The 24333-nt window shown below is 41.8% G+C and overlaps 1 protein-coding gene across 2 annotated transcripts in view; it reads left to right on the top strand.

The window, feature by feature from the left end:
• The window catches only part of LOC129186359 (potassium voltage-gated channel subfamily B member 1-like), a 70725-nt gene extending 47408 nt beyond the window's left edge, over positions 1 to 23317 (top strand). For both annotated transcript variants that reach the window (XM_054784560.1, XM_054784559.1), the window contains exon 3: positions 11541 to 23317. In XM_054784560.1, the coding sequence (XP_054640535.1) occupies positions 11541 to 13277 (1737 nt within the window). In that variant the 3' untranslated portion in view covers positions 13278 to 23317. The remainder of the gene's footprint in view (positions 1 to 11540) is intronic.
• Positions 23318 to 24333: the final 1016 nt, after the last annotated feature.

Here is a 24333-nt window from a genome sequence, read left to right as displayed (position 1 = left end):
AAAGAGGCAGCTAAGAATGCACGTAATGGGACACACCTAGTCTGCTCATGAAGCCTTCTGAAAAAACCTCCAAAAAGCGCAAAAAACGCTCCATTTACATCATGTGACCTGCATATAAACCAAGGTACAGCGACATTGTTATTATTATTATTGTTACTATCAACATTGTTACGCCCAAGAACTACTTTACTGGCGTAGTGACACCTCGCCCCACCACACTAGCTGGCTACTAGCCGGCTAGCAACTAGCTTCACAACACACTCGCTCACAATGCCTCAGGCCACTAGTGAAAGGCAACGCTACACATTGGAGCTAAAACCTTGTTGGAGCTTTTTGGAGGTGTTTTAATAGCGGGTTTTCTTGGCAGCATACAGTAGGTATGTCCCATTACATGCATTAATGAGCTGTCTCTTTTTATCTGTTTTTATATCTTTAGAACGCACAGAAAAGAAAGACGTGTGTTCATGTCTCACATAAGGATTGTGGATGGGCAAAATTCCAAAATAAGTGCAATTTTCCTTTAAGAAGTCAAAAACTTACCACTTCCACACGGAATGGGAGGACATGTGTGACATGCCATGGGTGATTTCATGAGCTCATGCAGTGTTAAGGAAATGTAATGTAAGTTAATGTCTCTATGTTTTGTGTCATTACTGCCACCTAGTGGCCACAATACTACATATCACTTGTATTGACATATGTTTTAATAACAGACCAAAGTCTACCACCAAACAGCCATCATTTGTTAACTTCTTAAAAAAGGTGATACGGCGAGGGAGCAATAACGAATGATTGACATACGTGCAAGAAGGCGGGACTTAAGTCACCGTTCCCACCAAGTGAACGCCGAGTCACCCGAGCCACGGTAGAAATCCGGGGCAGATGGCTCCCCCTCTCATCCTGACTCATCTTGTGCTCCAGGCGTCTTCCCGTTTAGCTCGTGTGAGATTTGTCGGTCCTGCTGTTGTCGTTCGGGGCTTCATAAACAAAACTGAGCGCAATTTTAAAAAAATGAATAGGCGATGATTTCACAAAGGACAATGCAGCCAAATGCTCAATTTTGACAGATTTAACGGTGATTCATCGCTTGTGCTCCCCTGGTGTCCAACACTGCTGTCGCTTGCAGGCTGAGCAAAGACCCTCGAAGCAACAACGAGGAATGGGAATGTGTCGTGCGGCTGTACCTAATGTTGTGTCCGCTGAGTACACACATTGCTAAGTCCTGCCCGTTTCGCTTGACAGGGGCCGTGTCTTTCAAGCAATCTTGCTCAAATTTTACACCCGTGTGCTAGTCCGTCCCCTTAAGGTGTGCACCAAATTTGGTGGTGAGACGAGCTTCAACATGCAAAAAAACAAAAAAAATGACTTTGAGTAAGCAATTTATTGCAAACAAGCATTAAAGTGAAGTAGGCTGAAAAGTTTAAGATCATAGCTCAAAAATCCCCAACCCTCCGTAAAATAGAAATAAAATGTATTAAAAAGAAGTGAGTAATGAGTAGCTGTGCCATTCTTGTTCATGAGGTGAAAAATGGCTTTGGGTGTGCTTGATGCCAGTGTTTCCAGGACGCTAGTGGGAATGTTGCTCCAGGTGGTGAAGATGGCTTCATGGAGGGCATCCACTGTCTGGAACTCATGTCCATTTTTGTAAACTTCCCTTGCCATCCATCCCCAAATGTTCTCCATTGGATTTAGATGAGGGGAACAAGCAGGATGGTGCAAAAGAGTGATCTTATTCCTCTGGAAGAAGTCCTTTGTGAAGTGCATCGTTGTCCTTTTGAAAAAGCCAGTCATTACCACACAGACGAGGGCCTTCAGTCATGAGGGATGCCCCCTGCAACATCTCCACATAGCTGTCTGCCGTTTGACGCCCCTGCACAACCTGAAGCTCCATTGTTCCATTGGAGGATCATGGTGGCGCCCCCTCCACTGTCTCAGGTGGGATCTCCTTGTCATGCTGGTAACATTGGAAGCCATCAGGACCGTCAAGGGAAAATAAAACTTTCTTCCACCTTTCAATGTGCCATGTTTGGTGCTCCAAACAAGCCATTTTGTGGCCTTGAAGGAGACAAGATGTTTTTTCTTCCTAAAATCCTTCTCTGGCAGAGGGCATCTGATGATTATTGGACTGCACTCGGCACCAGTAACAACCTTCATTTTCAGTAACAACCACATTTTCAGCTTTTTGTGTGCAGCGGTTCAAGAGTAGAAGACTTAAAAGATGGGTGTTGTCATTCTTTCTATAAACGAAATGACACTTTTTTCTCACCTCTCATGTCCTTTTTTCGAGCAGAGTATTCTGGGATGATAACATCCCACACACACATACAGTAACCTGACACCTTTCTCTCTCTCTCGCTCTCTCACACACACACACACACACATGATTTTAACACCACCTTCACACTTTTAAGAGGACACATAGTGTGCATGGTGTGTTGCACATGCATCCAGCAGCACAGTCATCCATCATCTCAGCGCAGGAGCACACAAACGCCCCATAGGTGTTCCCGCAACTCCCCCCATTAAGGTGGGACATAGTCGGCGGGCCCTCCAAGGTGAAATGATGCCGAAGAAGAAGCGGTCACATCCATGAGTGCGAGTGTGCCCTGAGTGCGCTTCACTGACTATTATGTCGAAATTAGCGTCATACTGTAACTCCTTCTCCGTTGCTTTCTAACCGTCTTTGACACACTTGTTTTTCCAGTGGAGGGTCTCTGTGAGCGGCAGGAAGAAAAGCACCGATTGGTTTGGGGACAGATGATGTGGCACCACCTGTTGGTTTGCATGAATAAATGACTTTACTTTTCGTCTGCGGTAAAAACAATGAAGCAGTCTGATTTGACTTTCACCAAAAGGAACGTTTTGACAACGTTTTGTGCGACGTTAGCGACCTATTTTACCACGTCTTTTAGCACGTCTTTAGGAGCATTTTGCTGTAAATGTCCCATCATGTTTGCTTTAAAGGCCCATTTAGAATAAAGTGACACATTTTACCCTTAGGTCCTCAAATGATCCAACAAAAGTCTAATAAAAATGTAACAAATCTTTTTTTTCTTTACTTTGACGCCATTAAATCTTTACCACAAATGCAGTTTAAATTTTTTTTTAAAATATTTGTCTGCCCTTTTGTTTACTGTAAGGAAACCCTGTTTTTTTAATGGAAAAAACACAAAATATTTTTGTACTTTAGAATACTTAATACTTTAGTGACGTATTTTATTTGAAAACTTAAGCTTTAAACTAAACTAAAGCTTTAAAGCTTTCTGCTTAAATGTTCCATCACGTTTGTTTGAATAAAATGAGGTACATGAATTAATAAATATATATTTATTAATATATTTTTAAATATTCTCAATATATAATAAATCAAAAAGACATTTAAAAAATAAAATATGTTGGTCTACATGAAGAAATCTCCAAATACCGTAAATTGTGGTGTATAAGCCGTACATGTCCGCGTCATAAAATGGCGCGCACGAGTCCTGAGGACCAGTCAGCTCTTTATTTGACAGGAGCCAATCATGAGCAATGAAAGAACTCACGACAGCCCATTGGAAATGGCAGGAGGTCATTACTCAATATAACAGTTTCACGTTTTCATTTTACAAACAACATTAAACTCATCACACAGCAACTTAACACTCAAACGTTATACTTCAGAAATATAGAAACATTCAAAAAATGGAAATTTGAAAGTTTGAGAAAACCATTTCTTTGGCGGAGCATAGAAAATGGTGGGTGGCGCTGCAATGCTGCCTCTGTCCACCACAGGGAGCCAGAGGACCGGGAGCCCAAAGGCCAGAGGAAGGCTGACATCATTGCAGCGCCCCAATGAATGCATTGCTCAGATGCAATGCCTTATGGGAACACTTTAAAATGTTAGGCAGTTTTCATTTTAACCTCATATTGGGACATTTTTATATATTTGTCAGGTACCCCTTTGGGGTGTTAAGTTGCTGTGTGATGAATTTAGTGTTGTTAGTGAAGTGTTCTTTGCAAGATGATAGCATGAGTCAGACTGTTATGTTGTTATACTGTTATATACAGGGCCATATTTAGTCATTGGGGGCCCAAGGCAAAGCTCGTCATTGGAGGCCCTCCACATCCTTTTTTTCACATTTTTACAAAATGTGAGTATGTAGTTTAGGCCACTTTTTTTCCTGCTTTCAAAATCTGTTACAGTTATCTCTCAGCTTAAGTTGCTAGTTACATAGCCATGTTTATATACCCCCCGTATATAAATTGTGACTGTAAAAAAGGTTGACACTTTTGGTATTTTTGATTTTAAGAAACTGTTTTCCACTCGTCTTCGCCTCCACCGGGGTAACTCTGCGGCAACAGGTCTGCTTGCTTCGCTCCCGTCTTCCGGACACGCACGATAACACGGAATAGTCCGTTGCATGCGAAGGAAGGGGCAGCGGTCAAAACACTGATGAAAGATTACGGTAAACATTTTGATGAAGTTTTCAGCTCGTGAATTAATGCTAAAACAGTAGCATGTACTTTAAAATTGATGGAAAAAAAATCAATAATCAGTTTTTATGAGACGTTTGGGGCCACAGACAATTGCCTGTGTTTGCCTGATGGTAGGTCCGCCCCGGTTATATATAATGACCTCCTCGTGACCGGCAAAGTATTTCATCAATTAGTAGTATTTCTGAAGTAAAGGAGATGGCACGAGATTAGAATTTAGCCATCAATCAGCCGCACCGCTGTGTAAGTCGCAGGGTTCAAAAATTAAGAAAAAAGTAGCCAACTTCCTTTTTTTAATGGAAAAAATAAAAAATATTTTGTACTTTATCATACTTTATAATACTTTAGCGACATATTTGACTTGAAAACTGTATGAGTTCAGCAGCTTTCTGCTTTAAATGTTCCACTGTGTTTGTTTTCACAGCAGTTCAACCCTTGAGGCCCATTTCAAATAAAGTTACACAAATAAAGTACCCTATCGGTTCCAAAACGGTCAAATATTTAAAAAAAAATCATGTAAAAAACACGCATATCATTTTTTTTTTTACCCTGTCACTCCATCAAATCTTTTAAACAACATCAAACAATGTGTGAGGGGTTTTTGAAATGTCTTTTTCTACATTTTTATGCCCTTTTTGTTAAAGAAAATATTTACTATAAATAAATAAATCAATACATAATAAATAAAAATGAATAATTAATTTAAAAAGCAGTAATAAATATATTGTATATATTTGATATATGATGAATAATAAATAAATATAAAAAATATAGTATATATAATATCTAATAAATATAATATCTCTAAATATATAATATCTCTAGACCCCAAATATAAGATGGCTTGTTTTTTTCTGACTTTTTTTTTTTCAGGGGAAAAGAAATATTTCAAAACCAGCAGGTGCGGCCAAACAACTCCTCCCCAAATCAGAGCTTTTTGTCCTGTCACTCACAGACACGCACTAGAAAAAGGTGTTGGCAAACAACAGAGGAGGGGTTATGACGCCAATTTGATGATAACGGTGACCTACTTTGAGCTTTTCGTCCTGTCGCTCGCACAAACCTGGAGTGACTGATTATTGCAATAGCGGTTTTAAATTTGATACATTTGGGCCGTTGAACAGATCGAGCGATTCGGTCCTTGTGGAATTAATGCAGCAGACGTCATTGTTATATTTACAATGATAGCATAAGAGTGCTATGAGAAAGGTGTGTTCATATTGCAAGTCATGGCCTTTGTGTGCAGGTAGTATAATTCCATCTGTGCTTCCCACTGCAGCCTGAAATAAAACAAAACAAAACAAAACAAAAATCCCAGACAGGGTATTCCACCGGGGGAACTCCCACTCGACCCTGCAGCCTTCCCTGTAGGAGGAAGGTCAAGCATCAGTGAAAGACGGAAGAAAACGTTTATTGGCAAAGGCCGGGAAGACGTGGCGCAATAAGAGGATTAGACACGCCGCCTCGCACTCGACATGAAAATAAAGTGGGCGAGTCGCTAGGTGATTTAATCCTTCCATTGATTCAGCGCATGTTGTGCAAAGTGCGACTCCGAGCCAGACGTGAATCAGCACCTCACGCCGCCTGACGCAAAGGAAAACCCAAAAGACCAAACAACAATGAGACTTGTCTCTGTTCAAACGGGTCGTCATCCCTCGGCGCCAAATGTCAGCGTGTTGTTTTTTGGTGCGCGCACGTCATCTTTTTAGCACTCCTCCTTGGCCTCGTCTCAGCTGCACTCAAAGACACAGCCGCCTAAATCACCACCATTACTTGATTTCCACTTAGGAATTTACTTTTGTATTCCAGCTGAGATAAAAAAGTAAAAATAATAACATAGTGATATTATATTACTCTCATTAAATCAAAAGTTTATATACATTTTTTTTTACAAGATTGTCAAAATATCACCTTACTCTCATGAAATTACGAGTTAATCTAAAAAGCTAAAAAATAATAATATAGTAACATATTACTCTCATTAAATTACAAGTTGTAATTAAAACATTAATTAAAACATTAAAATACTACTATAGTAATATTATACAGTGGTCCCTCGCTACATCACGGTTCACATTTCGCAGATTCGCACTTTTGCAGATTTTTTAAAGTGCGTTTTTGCCCTTTTTTTTAAACAGCGTATGAACGTGCATTTTGTCCTGCGTCCTTGTGGTGTATTGGAGTGATCTGTCGGTGCTCTGTTGCACGTGTCTGTTATTGTATTTACGCTAGCTAGCGATCATACATGCCGAGTGAAGGCAGAAGTTACGCCTGCAATACTGTAAATGAATCCTCAGGTCATGGAGGACGAGGAGGAGGAATATGTTTTAACAAGGATACAAAAGCGCTACAGCCAAACGGCGCCACGATCAGAGGAGTGAATACGCGTGAGTCACTTCATTTCTTGTATGCGATCTCGTAAGTTGATCATTAAAATTCAGAGGAAATTTGACCTTTGAGAGTGTTTAAACAAGAGCGAAGTGTGGTAAACTGTTAATGCCTGTCTGACAAAAGTGTATAAAGTGTACGGTGAGAGATTTTGCAGCCTTAAAACATGTACAATAATTGTAGAAAAATACAGTTGGCTATTTTTTATACACATTGTGGGTTATTTTGGGAACCTATCCCCCGCGATAAACGAGGGAACCCTGTCTTACGCTCATGAAATTACAAGTTCATATAAACAACTAAAAATAATAAAATAATACTATAGTAATATTATATTAGTCTTATTGAATTACAAGTTGATATGAAAAGAATTAAAATAAAAGATTCTTGTCACGTTACAACATTACTCACGTGAAAAGTTCATATTTAAACAACAACAAAAAAAGATTGGCATAATATTACATTACTTTCCTTAAATTACAAGTACAATATTCTCCTGATATTACATTACGCTCATTAAACAGCGAGTTCGTACAAGAAAACTAAATAGAAAATATGTTCGTAATATTACATTATTCGTATTAAATTAAAAGTTCATATAAATAAAATGATTCCCAAAATATTACAACATTACTCTCATTAAATTACAAGTTCATATACAAAATAAATACATTTGCATAATATTACATCATCACTCTCATTAAATTACAAGTTCATATACAAAATAAATACATTTGCATAATATTACATCATTACTCTCATTAAATTACAAGTTCATATACATATTTTAAGAAAAAGATTCTCATAATATTCCAAAGTATGTGTTTTTGCTGTAATATTTCATTGAGATGCTCATAATGTCACAAATGTAATATATAAACAATAAATACATACTATATTTAAATATAATAAATGATTTTAAAATTTCTCACAAAATTCCCATAAAACTATATTCCCATAAGATTTTATTTGGATTTTTATTTTTACTTTACTTTTTTATAACTTTAATTTAATATCATTTTTTGTGCTATTTTTAGCATGGCCCAAATACCCTTAATAGAGTTATGCATCTAATTATCTCAAATACTTTGTCTAATGATTGGGGTTCCAATAAGAACGACATTTTGTCTTGTAAAAACGGACGTGTTCCTGTTGAACGTTTTTACGTACTTTACATGCATCGTCCATTATCTCCAATGGCTGCCAAGCATTCTGATTGGAGGCTTCACCCTTGCCGGTGTCCTCTCCTTCCTTGTCCATCTCTCTTTCCATCACGCCTGTGTAATGAAAGCAAAGAGAACACCATTTCCAGGACAGCAGGATATTAAATATTCACTCTGCGTGGCGGCCGAGGCGAAGCGAGGCAAGGCAAGGCGAGGCTCCATGCGGATAAATGAGCGCGGGAGGGAACGTTGATGCGTGTTTGTAATTTGTTATCAGTGTTGGCGTTTTGGCCAGATGTGGACAAGTACCAGAAGTCTTAACCACATCCAAGTTTATGCAAACAGGAAGAGAGGCGGCCTGTCGCCATGACGACAGCAATCATCATTACAAGTAATGAAGTAACACAAGACAGTAGGCCTGTTCAACATTGGATTAGTGTGTATGCACACTCTGCATAAACACTCCACACTTCAGGGTGGGGTCAGAGTCGGGATGCGGAACAAGGGTTAAAGTTAGGGTTAGGTTTTAGGGTGGAATCAGGGTTAAGAATCAGGTTTGGGATTAGGATGTATTGGACAGGGGTTGGGCTAGAGTTAAGGGTACGGGTTAGGGGTCAGTGTTAGGTTAGGGTTAGGGTTAAAAGTTAGGTTTAGGATTATTCCTTCCCTCCAATTAATACAAAATGACCAATTCCAGACACCCTCCCCTTTTTCATCCGAAAATTGGGCTAGTTTGTGTTAAGAATTTACCCATTTGTACAGCGTGTGCCTTTGAAACAACGTCACACACACACAGACAGAGAAAAAAAATTAGTCCCCCCTTTAACCATTGTCCTTTGGGGTTAGGGTTACAGTTGGGGTCGGGTGTCAGGGTTAGGGTTGGTTGTCAGGATGAAGGGTAACAAGCCACTGTGTTCACTGTGTTATGGGTGGGGTTAGGGTGTTTGAGTTGGGGTTAGGTGGGGTTAGGTGTTTGAGGCTAGGGTTGGGTGTCAGGATGAGGGGTAACAAGCCACTGTGTTTGATAGCGGTTAGGTTTTGGGAGATGGGGATTGGGTTAGGGGTTCGGGATTAGGGTTGGGTGTCAGGATTAGGGGTGACAAACCACTCTGTTTCACAGGGGTTAGGGGTGGGGTTATGGGTTTGAATATTTTGCGCATCTTTTCTATCTTCATCGGGCATGATGTAATGCAGTTCTACTGGCTGATGGAGAGCCTGCCATCACACACGTCATGTTGTCAAACTTCACAAGTGTGCTGTTGCAAAGATCAGGGAGTGCCTCATTCCCGCTTTGTCACAAGATCTGTCACCACGATGAGTGTGTTCTCCCTCCGCACCACGCTGGTGTGATCACATCTCTATAATCTCTGCGACCAGCCTGGAGAGACGAGGCGGTGGGAATGGAAAAGGTGAATCAAAGACAAAATATGTTCAGGTGGAGATAAGGAGGCGGGTGGGTGGCGCCGGTTATGCTTGGCTCGTTCTTTGCACACAACAACACGCCTGGGCTCCGTTTCAACGCTGTTGTTTGCATTTAGTGTGATTCATCAGCTGTGTGCGCAGACGTGCTGTGTATTCTTTCCCATTTCCAGCCTCCTGGACTTTTTCTACTTTCTCTGGACTGACATTTTGTGGAGAAAGTGATGGCTTCTAGTGCGGCCTGTCACCTTTCAGGATGGTGTTAATACATATGTCACATGTTTTAGTCCCTGTGGTGTGATGATTTAGTGGCGACCACTAATGAGTCAACCTCGAGCCTTTTCATCCATCACTGGCCTCTCTGGGGAGCCAAGGCCGGGCTATTTCAGGGAACGTCCTGTTACAGTTCAAATGTCGCCCTGGCCCTTTAATGGCCATTTGAGTCACTGATGCCTTTTCGGCAAGTCTTTTCCCACTTTGCTCTCCCCGCAAAGGCCAAAGTGGGTGTGCTAGCAGTCACCTGTCAAGATTAATTAAAGCTTATGAACGCTTATGAGCGGGAATAATCCTGGGACGTAGCCTCTACATTGACCTTGCGCTGGATTTCACACTCGAGACTGAGGACAGGACTAATGGGAGAGGCACATATTACCCCCCCGTCTTAACCCCTGCCACCATGACCAGACCCTATTGTGCTCAGCAGATTAGATCATTACAAGCCGTCTCAAAGGTCTCCTTAACGCTCACGCTACCACGAAGGGAAAATGTTTACCTGTGTGTTAGCAAGTATGTCGCACAGCACTGCGGCAACAGAACATGTAAAACTATAAAAAACGTGTTTTGTGATGACATTTTTGAGAGTCTACCGCTGATGACGTCACAGACGGGCTGCGTAGCCGACCTCCGGTTCAAGCTAAGTTTCCTTCATAGAAGCCATGAGGACATTTTGTGACATTTTGTATGCTAACCGGCAAAATTTTGGCCTACATTTTTTACGTTAACCGAAAAACACGCTAAAATACTACGCTTTGAGAAATATCCGCCACGGGGCACAATGGTACAGCAGCAATAACACAACAAAGGAGGACCCAAATCAACCCAGCTGGTCAACAAAATAACCCCCCCATAAACTATTATTATGATTTCATGTTTCTGCTCCAATTACAGTGAAATACTGCTTGATTAGAATATAAATCAGTATAATATCAAATTCTGGCTGCTCACCTCTGTCCTTGAGTGCTTTCCTGTGCTGAGCAGCAAAAATAAATATAAATGTGCCCAAGAGAGCACATTAGCTTTGACCTTATTTCTGGTGAAAGAGCTTGAATCAACGCTTTGGAAGGAAACATTAAATAGGTCATGAACTATTAACCTTTATTTTTTTAAATGCCATCACAACTTTGATGGATATTTTAGTGGAATTTCAAGCACACGTATTTCCGTAGAGGGCCCCTGCGTTGCACTTCGTATTTGAGGGACGTTACGTGTAGGACGCGGCACACGGTACTGTGGCTTTGATGAATTTGGCTTTCAAAATGGAGACTTGCGCTGCCAAGCACTGGTTCAAGGTTCTGACAAGGACAAGCTCAACACAACACAGATGGCGGCTAGCGGCGGAAATGCTGCATTTTTAACCCAACTTTTCCACCAGACTTGAAATATGCTTTTTCCACACGGACACAGAAAGACTTATTTTAGTTACAGGGGTCCTATCATACACTTGTAACTCTTTTAGATACGTGTATATGTTTAAGACGTTCTTCTACATCAGGGGTGCCCAAACTGTGGCTGACAAAATGACATTTAGCGACAGGTGCGGACTTGAAAAAAATTCAGAAAACCGACCCCTGGGGAAAGTGTCATTTTCTGACATGATAAACGTCCAGTAAGACGGCATCATGTCCACGAGAAAGGAGGTTTTTCCTTCTTAACAAGCAAACAAGTGAGGGAGTTCTAGAGTCTTCTCAGGTTTGGTGTTCTTAAACAGGCTCGAGGGACACACAGCACCGTTAGAACATCATGAACAACCTTGGGACTTACTGTATGCAGGCCTACTAATTAAGATAAATGACACGATTGTTTCCTGTTTACTTCCAGATCCTGGCGATCATCTCCATCCTCTTCATCGTGTTGTCCACCATCGCCTTGTCCCTCAACACGCTTCCAGAGCTGCAGTACACAGATGAGTTTGGTCATCCCACAGATAACCCCCAGCTGGCCCACGTGGAGGCCATCTGCATCGCCTGGTTCACCATGGAGTACCTGCTGCGCTTCCTCTCCTCACCCAACAAGTGGAAGTTCTTTAAGGGTCCGCTGAACATCATCGACCTGCTGGCCATCCTGCCCTATTACGTCACCATCTTCCTGACGGAGTCCAACAAGAGCGTGCTGCAATTCCAGAATGTCCGACGTGTGGTTCAGATTTTCAGGATCATGCGGATCCTGCGTATTTTGAAGCTGGCTCGTCACTCCACGGGTCTTCAGTCTCTGGGCTTCACCCTCCGCAGGAGCTACAACGAGTTGGGACTGCTTATCCTTTTCCTGGCCATGGGTATCATGATCTTCTCCAGTCTTGTGTTCTTCGCCGAAAAGGATGAGGAGGACACCAAGTTTAAAAGCATCCCAGCGTCCTTCTGGTGGGCTACCATTACAATGACCACCGTAGGCTATGGAGATATTTATCCCAAAACCCTGCTGGGAAAGATCGTAGGGGGGTTGTGCTGCATCGCTGGGGTGCTGGTGATCGCCCTGCCCATCCCCATCATCGTCAACAACTTCTCTGAGTTCTACAAAGAACAAAAGAGGCAGGAGAAAGCCATCAAAAGGAGGGAAGCCCTAGAGAGGGCAAAGAGAAACGGCAGCATCATCTCCATGAACATGAAGGACACCTTTGGACGCAGTGTGGATCTGATGGACATCATGGTGGAGAAAACGGAAGCCGGGAAAAAGGTGCAAGTCAACCACGTGACTCATTCGCCGCAGAAAGGGAAGCCTCAACCCCAGTCTGAAGCGAGCCCCAGCAAGCAGAACCTGGAATCAAGCCACCAGGAGCAGGCGAAACCTGCAAGCAACCCTCAGCATCTCAGCGCTCAGACACTGGAGGAGATGTACGACAAAATGGCCAAGACCCAGTCGCAGCCGGACCTCAACGGCAAGGACAAGCCTAAAGCTGGGAGGCAGAGAGCTGAATTTGAGATGGCAGCCGTGACGGACGTGAGGAACATGTCCAGCATCGACAGCTTCATCAGCTGCGCCACCGACTTCCCTGAGAGCTCTCGCTTCTCCCACTGCAATAATCCCCTGAGGGTCAGCACCAATCCAAGTCTGGAGCCCACCTTGGAGAATGACAATGAGGACAGCGCGACACCCCTGACAGGACAGAGCCCCATGGGTCTGCGTTGTAGCAATCCACTCAAGGCCCACTCGGTGAGGGCTAGTAGGTATTCAGGGACGGGGGTCCTCTCAGATGGTTCCTCACTGCAGAGTCCAGAGGTGTCGGTCTACACGACTGCAAGCAGCAGGACGCCCAGCAAGAGTCCGGAGAATTTACCACCGAACATCTTCACATTCCACGACGCTTCCATCAACAAGTTCATCGACGCCGACACGGACGAGGAGGAGCACCTGCACGACGGATCGACAATCAGCCCGGCGCAGAGACTCCTGGGAAGAATCAGTCCCAGATTTGGCCACCGGGGGGCAAACCACATGGAGGGCCTCCAGCGGAAGCTGGGGAACAGCACGATGCCGCTGGACGGGCAGGAGAACCACGTGGCTCAGGAGGGACGGCTGCTTCAGGGAGACATGAGCCATTCCAAAACGTTTAACAAGTGAGGACACACGCGAAGCACAGAGACCTCGAAGAAACAACACATCCTAAACTTTACTGCATTTGAAGGATTGACTTCTGGATGACTGCAAAGGTTTTTGTGTTCGACATAAATTCCACCAGAGGTTCTAACGGTTTTATGAGGATTTAGTAGGATTTTGTACAAAATGCACTGTAAATAGTAGGAGACTGACAGTTTAGATCTTACTTTAAAACGACTTACTTTAAAGCGATCGCCCAAAATCCTTAACCCATCATCCTAAATCAGCGTGTCCAAAGTGCACCGTGGGGGCCATTAGCGGCCTGCGGCTCTTTTTTATTGGCCCATGGCACATTCTAAAGATGTAATTTAACAAGAAAACACACAAAATAAAAAACAATGGCAAAAATGGGAAAATCTGTAGTAATTTTGAAAGAATGAAGTCAAAATATTAAGAGAACAAAAAATCAGAATTTTTGAAAAATAACATAGTTTTAGTGGCATAGAGTCGAATTACTAACGAAAAAAGACGTGATAAATGGTCATTTTCGGGGAAATTAGGTTGCGGAAAACATTACGGGAATAAAGTCGTAATAACGAGAGGAACATTCTCAAGAAGGAAGTTGAAATAGTTGGCAAATGTAAACAACAACAGAGATGGAAAAAAACAGCTGTAATTTTACCAGAATAAAGTCGCAATATTAACAGTGAAAAAAAGACGTAATCTAACGAGGAAAAAAGTAGCAACTTTACAAGAATAAACTAATTCTCTAAACTCTATGCTACTAATGTCATTTTAGTAGCGTAGAGTTGAAATATTAAAGAAACAATATATAGTTTTTAAAAAAGTTTAGGTTGCGGAAAAAGTAGGGATGCTCTGATCAGGGTTGTATGCTGCCAATTCCGATACCGATCGACCATCAGTGAGATCGGCTGATACCGATCATATGGATTAACTGTACACTTTTCGGTGTATTTACGATGAGTGGTATTGGTCAGGGGCGCCATTAGACAATCCCAAGCGCCCCTGGCAAATACAGTAGGTAGTGATTAAAAAATAAACATTTGGGCACATTGTTGTTTTTTTTGCCTTTATTTGTGTGAAACAATTTTTGTACTATTTGACACAAACCCGAATTTAATTTGATGCAGGTTTTGTACTTATACAAATACACGGGAAATAAACTGTTCAATAATAATTTTTTTACTCAAGATAACAAAATGAACAGAATAAATTGAGTGAGCAGGTTGCAGGGGGTCCAACTTTCATCACTATTAGAGATGTCAACTATTTGTCTTTGAAAACTATTTTGGAGTCCAAAGACCAGAAGCTTGGCAGATAACTTGCCAGCGGGCCGATCAATCAGAGCATCCCTAGAAAATGTTATATTACGGAAATAAAATAAAAATATTATGGAAATAAAGACAATTTATAAAGATTGTGGAAAGAAGAAAGTTGCAATATTTTGGAAAAAAACAACAGGAAAAATGGTGAAAAAAAAGTTGAAAGTAATAATGGGCTTTTCCACCTTTAGCACAAAGCTGAGATGCAGTTTTTTATTGAAATATATATAGAACTTTTTAGCATATCTTTACAAAATATCAAAGTGGCAAAGTTGCATCTTTTGATTTTTCATTATGTGGTCCTCGCTGGAAACACGTTTGGACACCCCTGTCCTAAATGCTCTGTCATGAAGCCATAAGAGACCACTTTAAACACGTTACATGTCCTAAAATGGACCCTATACAGCTTTGTGCTTGACTGTCCCAAAGGGAGGTACAAGAAACATTTTGGAGTGGTTGTTATGCGAGTGTCCCATATGACGGTGTATTAGGGCCACATTGAAAAAAAAAAATCTGAGCTTTGGAGAATAAAGTTGGAAATCTACGAGAATAAAGTTGTAAATTTCTGGAAAAAAAAGTATTAAATTTACCAGAATAAAGTGGTAAATTTACGACAAAAAAGTGGTAATATTACGAGAATAACGTCATAAATTTCTGAGAAAAAAAGTCTTACATTTCCGAGAAAAAAGTCGTAAATTTCCGAGGAAAAAGGTGTAATATTACGACAATAAAGTCGTAAATTTACGAGAAAAAGTCACAATATTACGAGAATAAAGTCGTAAAATTACAATAATAATGTCATACATCCATCCACCCATCCATTTTCTATACCACTTCTCCTCTTTTGGGTCGCGGGGGCATGCTGGAGCCTATCCCAGCTGACTTCGGGCGACGGGCGGGATACACCATGGACACATGTACATGTAAAAAGTCGTACATTTACAGGAAAAAAAAGTGGTAATATTACGAGAATAAAGTGGTAATATTACGAGAATAAAGTGGTAATATTACGAGAATAAAGTGGTAATATTACGAGAATAAAGGGGTAATACAGTATGAGGTGTGATGGTGTCATACGTATCAGAGGGAAAACAGATCATAGCTCTTCAGGAAGGAAGGAAACTTTCCTCTTGCTTCAGGCAAGCTTTTATTTATAACGTGGCAGCAAAACACAGCAGTTGAGCATTTAGCATTTAGATTAGCCCTCCTCACTTCCTCCTTCCTTACCCCGCCCCTTCCACATGCCCAAGGCCAATGCTACATAAGTCTTTCATTTTCATAGCTGTCCAAGTTAGCAGTTTTTTTTCTCGCAAATGTAGGACTTTATTTTCGTAATATCACGTTTTTTCTCGTACATTTATGACTTCATTCTCAAAATCTTTGATTTTATTTTTCAATGTGGCCCTAATACGCTGTGGTAATCCCAGGACATGGTTTCTCCAAAATGGTAAGCTAGCTCATTTCCACTAGTGTATTTTCTGCCATTATAGGCCATTTCAAACCCAGTTAACAATTCTAAATATTACACTTCAACTCTTCTTACTGTAGTTCTTCATTGAATTTACTATATAAAACAAGACAGGAAATATCGCTATCGTTGCTTTTAGCCTTCAAATTGCTATAATTCTCGCACAAAACCCCCACTGTAACTTTCGGGTGTTGCGTCAAATCACTGCCAAATTTGGTACACACCTTCAGGGGACCGGCAAGCACACGTGTGTCAAATTTGAGCGAGACTGGTTGAAAAACATGGCCGCCATCAAGCAAAACATGTGCAGGGGCGGGACTTGGCAAGTAATTGTCCATCAGTCATTGGTCATTTGTTTAAGGATTACAAAACTGTGAGGATATCTTCATGACATGTATGCTAGCATGTCTTCCAAAGCATTTGACCACAACCCATAGGGGGTGCCGCTAATGGGGTGTCCTAATTTGTTCGCATTTTGTCACATACTCCTATTATTGACTTTATTGTACTATTTTTAATCGTTCAAGACATAATTCAATTGTATATATTGTGTTGCATTTTTCTGGTCATATTTTGTGCATTTTCAAAGAGTGATCATAAAACCATAACATATTGATTAGCCAGTTGGAACCCAATACGATGAATCACATTTTGTACGATTTTCTACTAAATTCTCATGTTCAAAACCACTACTATTATTACTGTTGTTGTAGCCCAGATTTTTATCTAATAGTTACCACCTCACTGAAGGACTTTTACAGACAAAAGCCTATTTTTGTGGGAGGTTGCGGGGTATTAGTTAAAAAAACAAACAAAGGGCAAACCAGAGGGCATTGAAACGTGACATGAAACTATTGTAGTGTGAACAGTTTAACCCAAAATCTTTCATATCCTTGGCAAATATGGAGTTCCATCCATCCATCTTCTACCGCTTATCCGAGGTCGGGTCGCGGGGACAGCAGCCTAAGCAGGGAAGCACAGACTTCCCTGGCCCCAGCCACTTCACCCAGTTGCTCCCAGTGGATGCAGAGGCCAGTTGAGAGACATAGTCTCTCCAGTGTGTCCTGGGTCTCCCCTCTACTAGTCTACCATGCCCTGAACACCTCCCCAGAGAAGCGCCCGGGAGGCATCCTCACCAGATGCCCGGGCCACCTCATCTGGCTCTTCTCAATACGAAGGAGCAGCGGTTCTACTCAGAGTTTCTGATGTTTATCTCAGAGGGAGAGCCCAGTCACCCTATGGAGAAAACTCATTTCGGCTGCTCGTACCCGAAATCTAGTCCTTTCATTCACTACCTAAAGCTCATGACCGTAGGTGAGGGTAGGAACGTAGATGACCGATAAATTGAGAGCTTTGCCTTTCGGGTCAGCTCTCTCTTCACCACAGTCGACCGATGCAGAGTCCGCACCAATTCGCCTGTCGATGTCGCGTTCCATCCATCCCTCACCTGTGAACAAGACCCCGAGGTACTTAAACTCCTTCACTTGGGGCAGGATCTCAGCTCAGCTCATCTGGAGATGGCACTCCACCCTTTTCTGGGAAAGAACCATGACATGAACCATGATGATCATGAAAACCAAATATGGAGTTAGTGTACTTTTATTTGCTAAGTTGGTATCTTTTAGTTGGAAATGACAGAAGAAAGAGACAAAAATGATGAGAATGCAGAATACTTTCCATTAATACAACTTGTGGACCAACTTTACACCCTTGGCAGGGTCCTTGAGGGCACATGAGAGTATGCCCAACCAGTCCACATGTGTTTTGTGATCCCGTCATCTGGGAGAAACTCTGATTAGAACCACTGCTCCTCCGCACTGAGAGGATCCAGATGAGGTATCTTGGGCATCTGGTCGCTTCCCTGGGGAGGTGTTCAGGGCACGTATGACCAATAGGAGGCCTCGTTGGAGAGACTATGTCTCTCAACTGGCCTGGGAACGTCTTGGGATCCGCCAGGAGAAGCTGGATGAAGTAGCCGGGCAGAGGGAAGTCTGGGCTTCTCTGTGTAGACGATGGATGGATGGGATACAACTTGTTATGGTCTTTTGCGAAGTTCACAAGGGATACAAAAATAACTTTTTGGCCAGGGTATGAATACTTTGGGGGTTAACTGCATGTAATTGTGTCCAGAAAAAGAATTTTCTTTATGTTTTGGATAAAAAGCACAACATTTGGCGACACAGTACATGTTTTTCATTGGACAATGATGCTATGTTGTAGGGGGGATCTGCAGTATCCCGATGAAGTGTTACAAGGTTTAATTGTGTCATTACTCCACAACACTTTGTCTAAATTCTTCAAAACTGGCCTTGGTTGACCTGGTCTGTAATTTGATGTCTGTATAGGTTGAGCAGATGCAGTACATGCTGTATGAATGTGTGCAATAATGATCTGTTGTCGTGTTATCAGTGTGAAGTCCAGGAGTGTGTGTGTTCTTATGTTGTACTGCGCATGCAGAGAGACACTGTGAGGCTGCTGCATCCGCCGGTTTCCCCCAGAAAGAGCACCTTACCATAGAGGAAAAGAAATAGTCTTATTGCACGTGGGTGTATAGTCCAGGCCAGAGATGGTTGTACGGTGTGCGACGGGAGCAAACACACAGCAGTGTCCACATGCGCCAAACACAGAAATGATCCCAAAACACCTTAAGACAAATAGGTTTTGCGTTGTCTAGCTCCTTAAAAACGATTTTTGTTGCTGGGAGACTATCTTCCATACACGCTCGCACAGACTTCTTCCACTTTTTGGCTAGCCTGGCTCGCTGCTTTACTTTGCTTATAACAGTATGTTTTCATAATGCCTTTTGCCAGCTCGAGACAAAGATCAGCCGGTGTCAGCTACTCTCTCCTTTGTTGGCTTTGTTGTACTTTTTGTGAGTCTCATTAAAGAGACTAGTAAATGTTTTTCGGCTTCACTCCTTTGCATCTAGGGTCCAGGCCTACACAGCACATAACAATTTCCTTTACATCTTTATTAAACACTTCGATAGCTCCATAATACTGTAAAATATTATGTCCTCAGTCTTTAAAGACGGAAATCCCCCAGGTGTGGTAGCCTGGCTACTTCAGTTTTATTCTGTAAACTTGCAGCATCTCTCCCATGCAGTTGTTTTGGGGGTTTGTGTGCATTTTTGGCATGTGCAGCATTTTTGTTTTGCAGTGGTTTTGCAGCACCTAAAAATGGTTGAAAATACCACATTTCCGATGGGTCGACTTTTGGCACTTTTTTTTTCCAGGTCTGCACCTGTCACGAAACACATTTTCTAAAAAGTTTGCTTCAACTTAATTTTTCTGCTCCATGAGGTGAGGGGAAACCTCTTACACCCTCATGGGGTGGGGTACCGGCAGGACCCAAAAATGACAAAAAACACCACTTTCTGATTAGTCGACTTCTGGCATTTTTGGAAAGTCCATGCCTGTTGCGAAACAAATTTTAAAAAATGTTACTTCAACTTCACTTTTCTGGTCCTGGAGGTGGGGGGAAACCTCTTACACCCTCACGGGGTGGGGTCCCAGCAGGACCCAAAAAAGACAGAATACGGCACTTTCCGATCAGCCAACTTTTGCCATTTTTTCATGGCACTTCAACTGCACTTTTCTGGTCCGGTAGGTGGACGATACCTTTCACACCCTCATGGGGGGGGGGTTCCCAGCAGGACCCAAAAATGACAGAAAACACCACTTTGGGTCAAGTTTCACATTTTTAATGTGTGTTTTTGGCCTTGGATCATTTCTGCGTTTGCCCCCGTTGGCTACCGTATGGTTGTCCCCAATGTAGCCACAAAACGTATCAAATCATCACTCTTTAGCTGGATATACACCACTGACATTGTGGATTCAGGAGGATATTACAAAAAAAACCCACCAGTTTATTGTACAAGGAAAGGAAAATCATTTATATTTTTAAGATATTTTATAAAAAAGAATGGACTTGGGTAAATATATCATACTAACCTCATAGTTGTGCATTTCAGTGTTTGAAATGCGTTTGACGATCTGTAGAGCGGTAGATGCATTTTTAATGTACTGGTGTGAACGTCTCTCCCTTTATCCTTTGTGCAATACGAAGAACCAAAGACAACTTCTCTCCGATAGTTCATGAAGGTGATACATGTGTTGAATAAATGTCTGAATACAGTATTTCAGGGAGCTCGTTTATTTGCAGGCGAATGAAGGACACGGACAGACTTTGGTTTGAGTTTTTAAACTTCCAGGAAAACCCATAACAAGAAGCTCATTTGATATTTTTAGTCATCCAATCATGATTTTATAACACTGTCTGCATCTGTTTTAGAGCTAATTCATAAAACAATGTGTATTTAGTGAATGGTATTTGTGTGCTTTTGCTAAACAGAGACAACCACACACATCTGTCTAATGTCACGTTTGTGCAGGCTTTTGTAAGGCATTATTTGGCGTTATTTGGTGATTTTTCACAGCCAATCGGCAAAGAAAGGTAATAATACTCATGAAAAAGTTCAACAGTAATCCCTTGCCACTTTGCGCTCCATGGTGGTTTTTCTAAATTATATTTATTAATAAATCATGTTGTTTGGTGGTTGAATACGGCCTATTATTAGTCATAAAAATATATTAAATGAAGCATTTTCAAGCATACAAATGGCTAACTGAAGCAAAATACAAATATCAGGCATTCGGAAGATGCATTCAAAGACGTTGCGATGATATGTAGTATTGTACACTGGTCACTGGGTGTCAGTAATGTTACTGTAAAACAGGTTTTTATTGCAGTTTCAATGGTCTCACAACGGGCACAATAATCCTTAACACGGGCTACTGTTGCGGCGGTAACCCACGCAAGCTAAAACTCAACTCTGAACCCCCGACGTCACTTCCTTTACAGCAACATGTGTGAGCGTGAGTCTTATTTATGCCCGATATGTCTTACTTTATCTTATTATTTCTACTGTAGGAGAAAATAAGACATATCAGGCATAAATAATAACTGCATCGCAGTTGGAACATCGCTCACTCACTCTGTCGCTGTTTCTTGGTTGACTGTGACATATGCATATTTGAGGACCAGACATATAAACATGTATATTTAAGCAAACTGTACAAATTTTGTTCCCCAAATTAACCATTTTCAACCATAAAAAGTCATTACAACCACCATTCAACTTGTGCATGTAGTCTTCAACATTGGTCACTAGGTGTCAGTAATTGTTTGGTGAGATCAGCACCAAACTTGATCCGAAACAACAGGCTTTTATTGCATGTTTAAATGATCTCACAACAGGCTCAATAATAAAAACTAGGGGTGTAACGATTCGTTTTAATAACGATTCAATCCGTATCATGATTCACGGTTGCCGATACGATTCAAGGACGATATTGGTTCATTTAGAGCGGTACGATCCGAAACGATTCAGTAACCTTAAATTGAGTCAGTAAATTTTTATCCAAAAATTCAACCAGTGTGACTGTGAAATAAATCGATATATGTCGTCCGGAATGGCAACTTGCCGTACACAGATCGATGTAGTTGGATCATAGGAATATAAATCAGTACGTCGATGTAGTAGATGAATCGTTACACCCCTAATAAAAACATAATAATAATCATAATAATAACAACAACACAGGTTACTGTTGTGGCTAAAACTCAACTCTGAGCCACTGACGTCACTTCCTGTCTGCCACCCATTATGCTCCCCTGCAAGGTAGACTGTCTTAAATGGTTTATTTACTCTTATTATATCTACTAGTTTGGGTAAAACAAATGTAAAGTTGACTATATGGGTGTTATTTCTTGTCTAGATGGCTATAATAATGTACAAAAACTCATTTAGAAGATCATAAATAGGGTTTTCTATGCCATAACTATGCAAATATTCCATTTATCAAGAAATTCATTTATCACGTTTGGGTGTTGAACCAATTAACCGCCATAAACGAGGCACTACTGTAGTGCAATAAAGTATGTCAACATAGTGAAAATGAATGATCAGTAACAGGAGACAGGGTAGAATGAAATAAGCTCTGCTTCGTCCTCATTTGTTTAGACATGTTGCAAGCAAGTATGAAAGAAATAAAAGCGTAAGCAAGAGGGGAGTGGAGGTGAAATGTGAATGTGAGCCAGTGGAGATGTCACCCTGATTACCGCTGACATCCATGATGACTGCAGCGCTGCACGGACACTACCTTCAATCATGAGGCCAATGCTACCGCCTCCCGCTTCACTCTGTTTCTTTTTTTTTACAAAAACAAAAGATGACGCCCTGTCGGTGTGACGTATAGTTCAATAACACACACTGCGCTCTGTTTTTCATTCTAAGGACGGCTATTCCACTTGGGTCTTTTGTGCGCAATGACGACGCAAAAATTGCCTGTGGGCGCGAGGATGCATGAGTCTATAAATACCACAGCAGGCATGCTAAGTAGCGGGTCTGGGACAGCACAGCGGGCTGGGTTACAGCAATGCCTTTGGACTATGGGTGTCATGGAAGTCTGCAGGAACAAACTTAGTGCAGGTCGACGTACGACTTCTGTTTCTATGACGACAATGTTAGCCTAAGTTGGAACCTAAATTAGAGTAAATGAACGCCTACGTCACTCACTCTGTACACGGAACACATGAAGGACATATAAAATACACTCTAAGATGAACTGATGAAGGTTGTCTTGGGCACTTGGAAGGGGCGTTGCAAGGGAGGGAGAGACAGGTTTATTGAGAGGAGGACATCTCACTTATGACAGACACCACTACACTTTCATAGAACCAGATCCTTTCACATGTTCAGAGACACCATCCTCCTGCTTCGCGATGGTTGCAATGTTTAGAACGTTTCTCCACTTTTTCGGAGCTTTTTACGATGTCTAATTTCCCTTCACTTGTCACGGAAGAGTGTGCTTCAAGCCTGGGACACATCATGAAGGGAAAAGGTTCAGTTCAAATGAGTGAAAGTGACGTCCTTCCTACATATTCTTCCGCCGCTTGCGCATAACTAGCTCTTTTTCTTTTTGGACAGTGTTCATCATTTATGGGAGTGCGTACCCAGTTGTTGATTTTCAAGAATAAAACTCAGAAATTAACCAGAAAAAAGTCATAATATTACCTTTGCCCAAGGCCAAAGGTCACATACTTCCCTCACCCCCTTTTCATAGCTGTCTCAGGCAACGCCTGTTACAACCGAGTATTAAAATAATAAAATATTACGAGAATAAGTCCTAAATTTACGAGAAAAAACTGGTAACTTTATGTTACAGGCATTGCCTGAGACAGCTATGACAAGGGGGGGGTTATGTGGCCTTTGGCATTGGGGATGTGGCGGGGGCGGGGTAAGCAAGGCGGAAGTGAGAAGGGCTAGCCATGCTAATAAAATGCTCAACTGCTGTGTTTTGCTGCCACGTTATAAATAAAAGCTTGCCTGAAGCAAGAGGAAAGTTTCCTTCCTTCCTGAAGAGATATGCTTTATTTTCCCTCTGACACGTATGACGATGGTCGGACTTCCTCACGTTCGAGGCAACAGATACAGTCCTTGCCACACTTGGACAGGCGGGGTCTTCCCTTCTGGCTTTGTTCCCATGGCAATGCGTCCCGTCCTGGTTTATGTCTGGACCTGGTCCTTAGGATGTGTGCTGGGTAAAACGCTTCCTGCAATAACCTGATTCTCCCAATCTGGCCTCTGTTCCTGGCCTTGTGGAATCCCTGACTAATATGATGTACGCGGGTTGCCTGTTTCTCAAGCAGGCAAACAGGAACCACAGTTTCTGACTTCACTGAGAGAACTGGGCAATAATTACAAAGCACAAACACAGAGGAAAAAAATGTATATACAGTCTTCCCTCGCTGTATGGCAGTTCGAACATCGCTCCCTCACTCTTTCGTGCTTTTTTTATTAGTCAAAAAATATTGAAAGACAAGTTATATGTAGTATTTGGTCACTAGCCCTCAGTAATGTTATGAGGCATGATGTTAGATTACATTAGCTTTCACACTGCAAGCAGACTGGCTGCTTCCGTGTGGAAGTGGTAAGTTTTTGCCTTCTTTGTCCTTCTTTCCCCACTCCGTTTGAAAGTAATTTGTTAGTGGCTAACTAGTTAGCTCGGTAGCCTGCTATGCTAGCGCCGGTTGTCTGTTATGTCCCTGCAGTGATCCCGTAGCCTGCACAATGTGATGTAAACAAAGATCGATAGGAGTGTAAAAGTGAATATGGGGTGTTATTGCATGGCTACAGGGCTCTCATCATGTTAAAAGCCGTATTTAGAAAGTCAAACAGGTTTTCCACGCTGACATCGAATCCTAC

Source organism: Dunckerocampus dactyliophorus, chromosome 8, assembly GCF_027744805.1.
Source record: "Dunckerocampus dactyliophorus isolate RoL2022-P2 chromosome 8, RoL_Ddac_1.1, whole genome shotgun sequence".
Taxonomy (NCBI): Eukaryota; Metazoa; Chordata; class Actinopteri; order Syngnathiformes; family Syngnathidae; genus Dunckerocampus; species Dunckerocampus dactyliophorus.
This window is presented reverse-complemented; position numbering and strand designations above follow the sequence as displayed.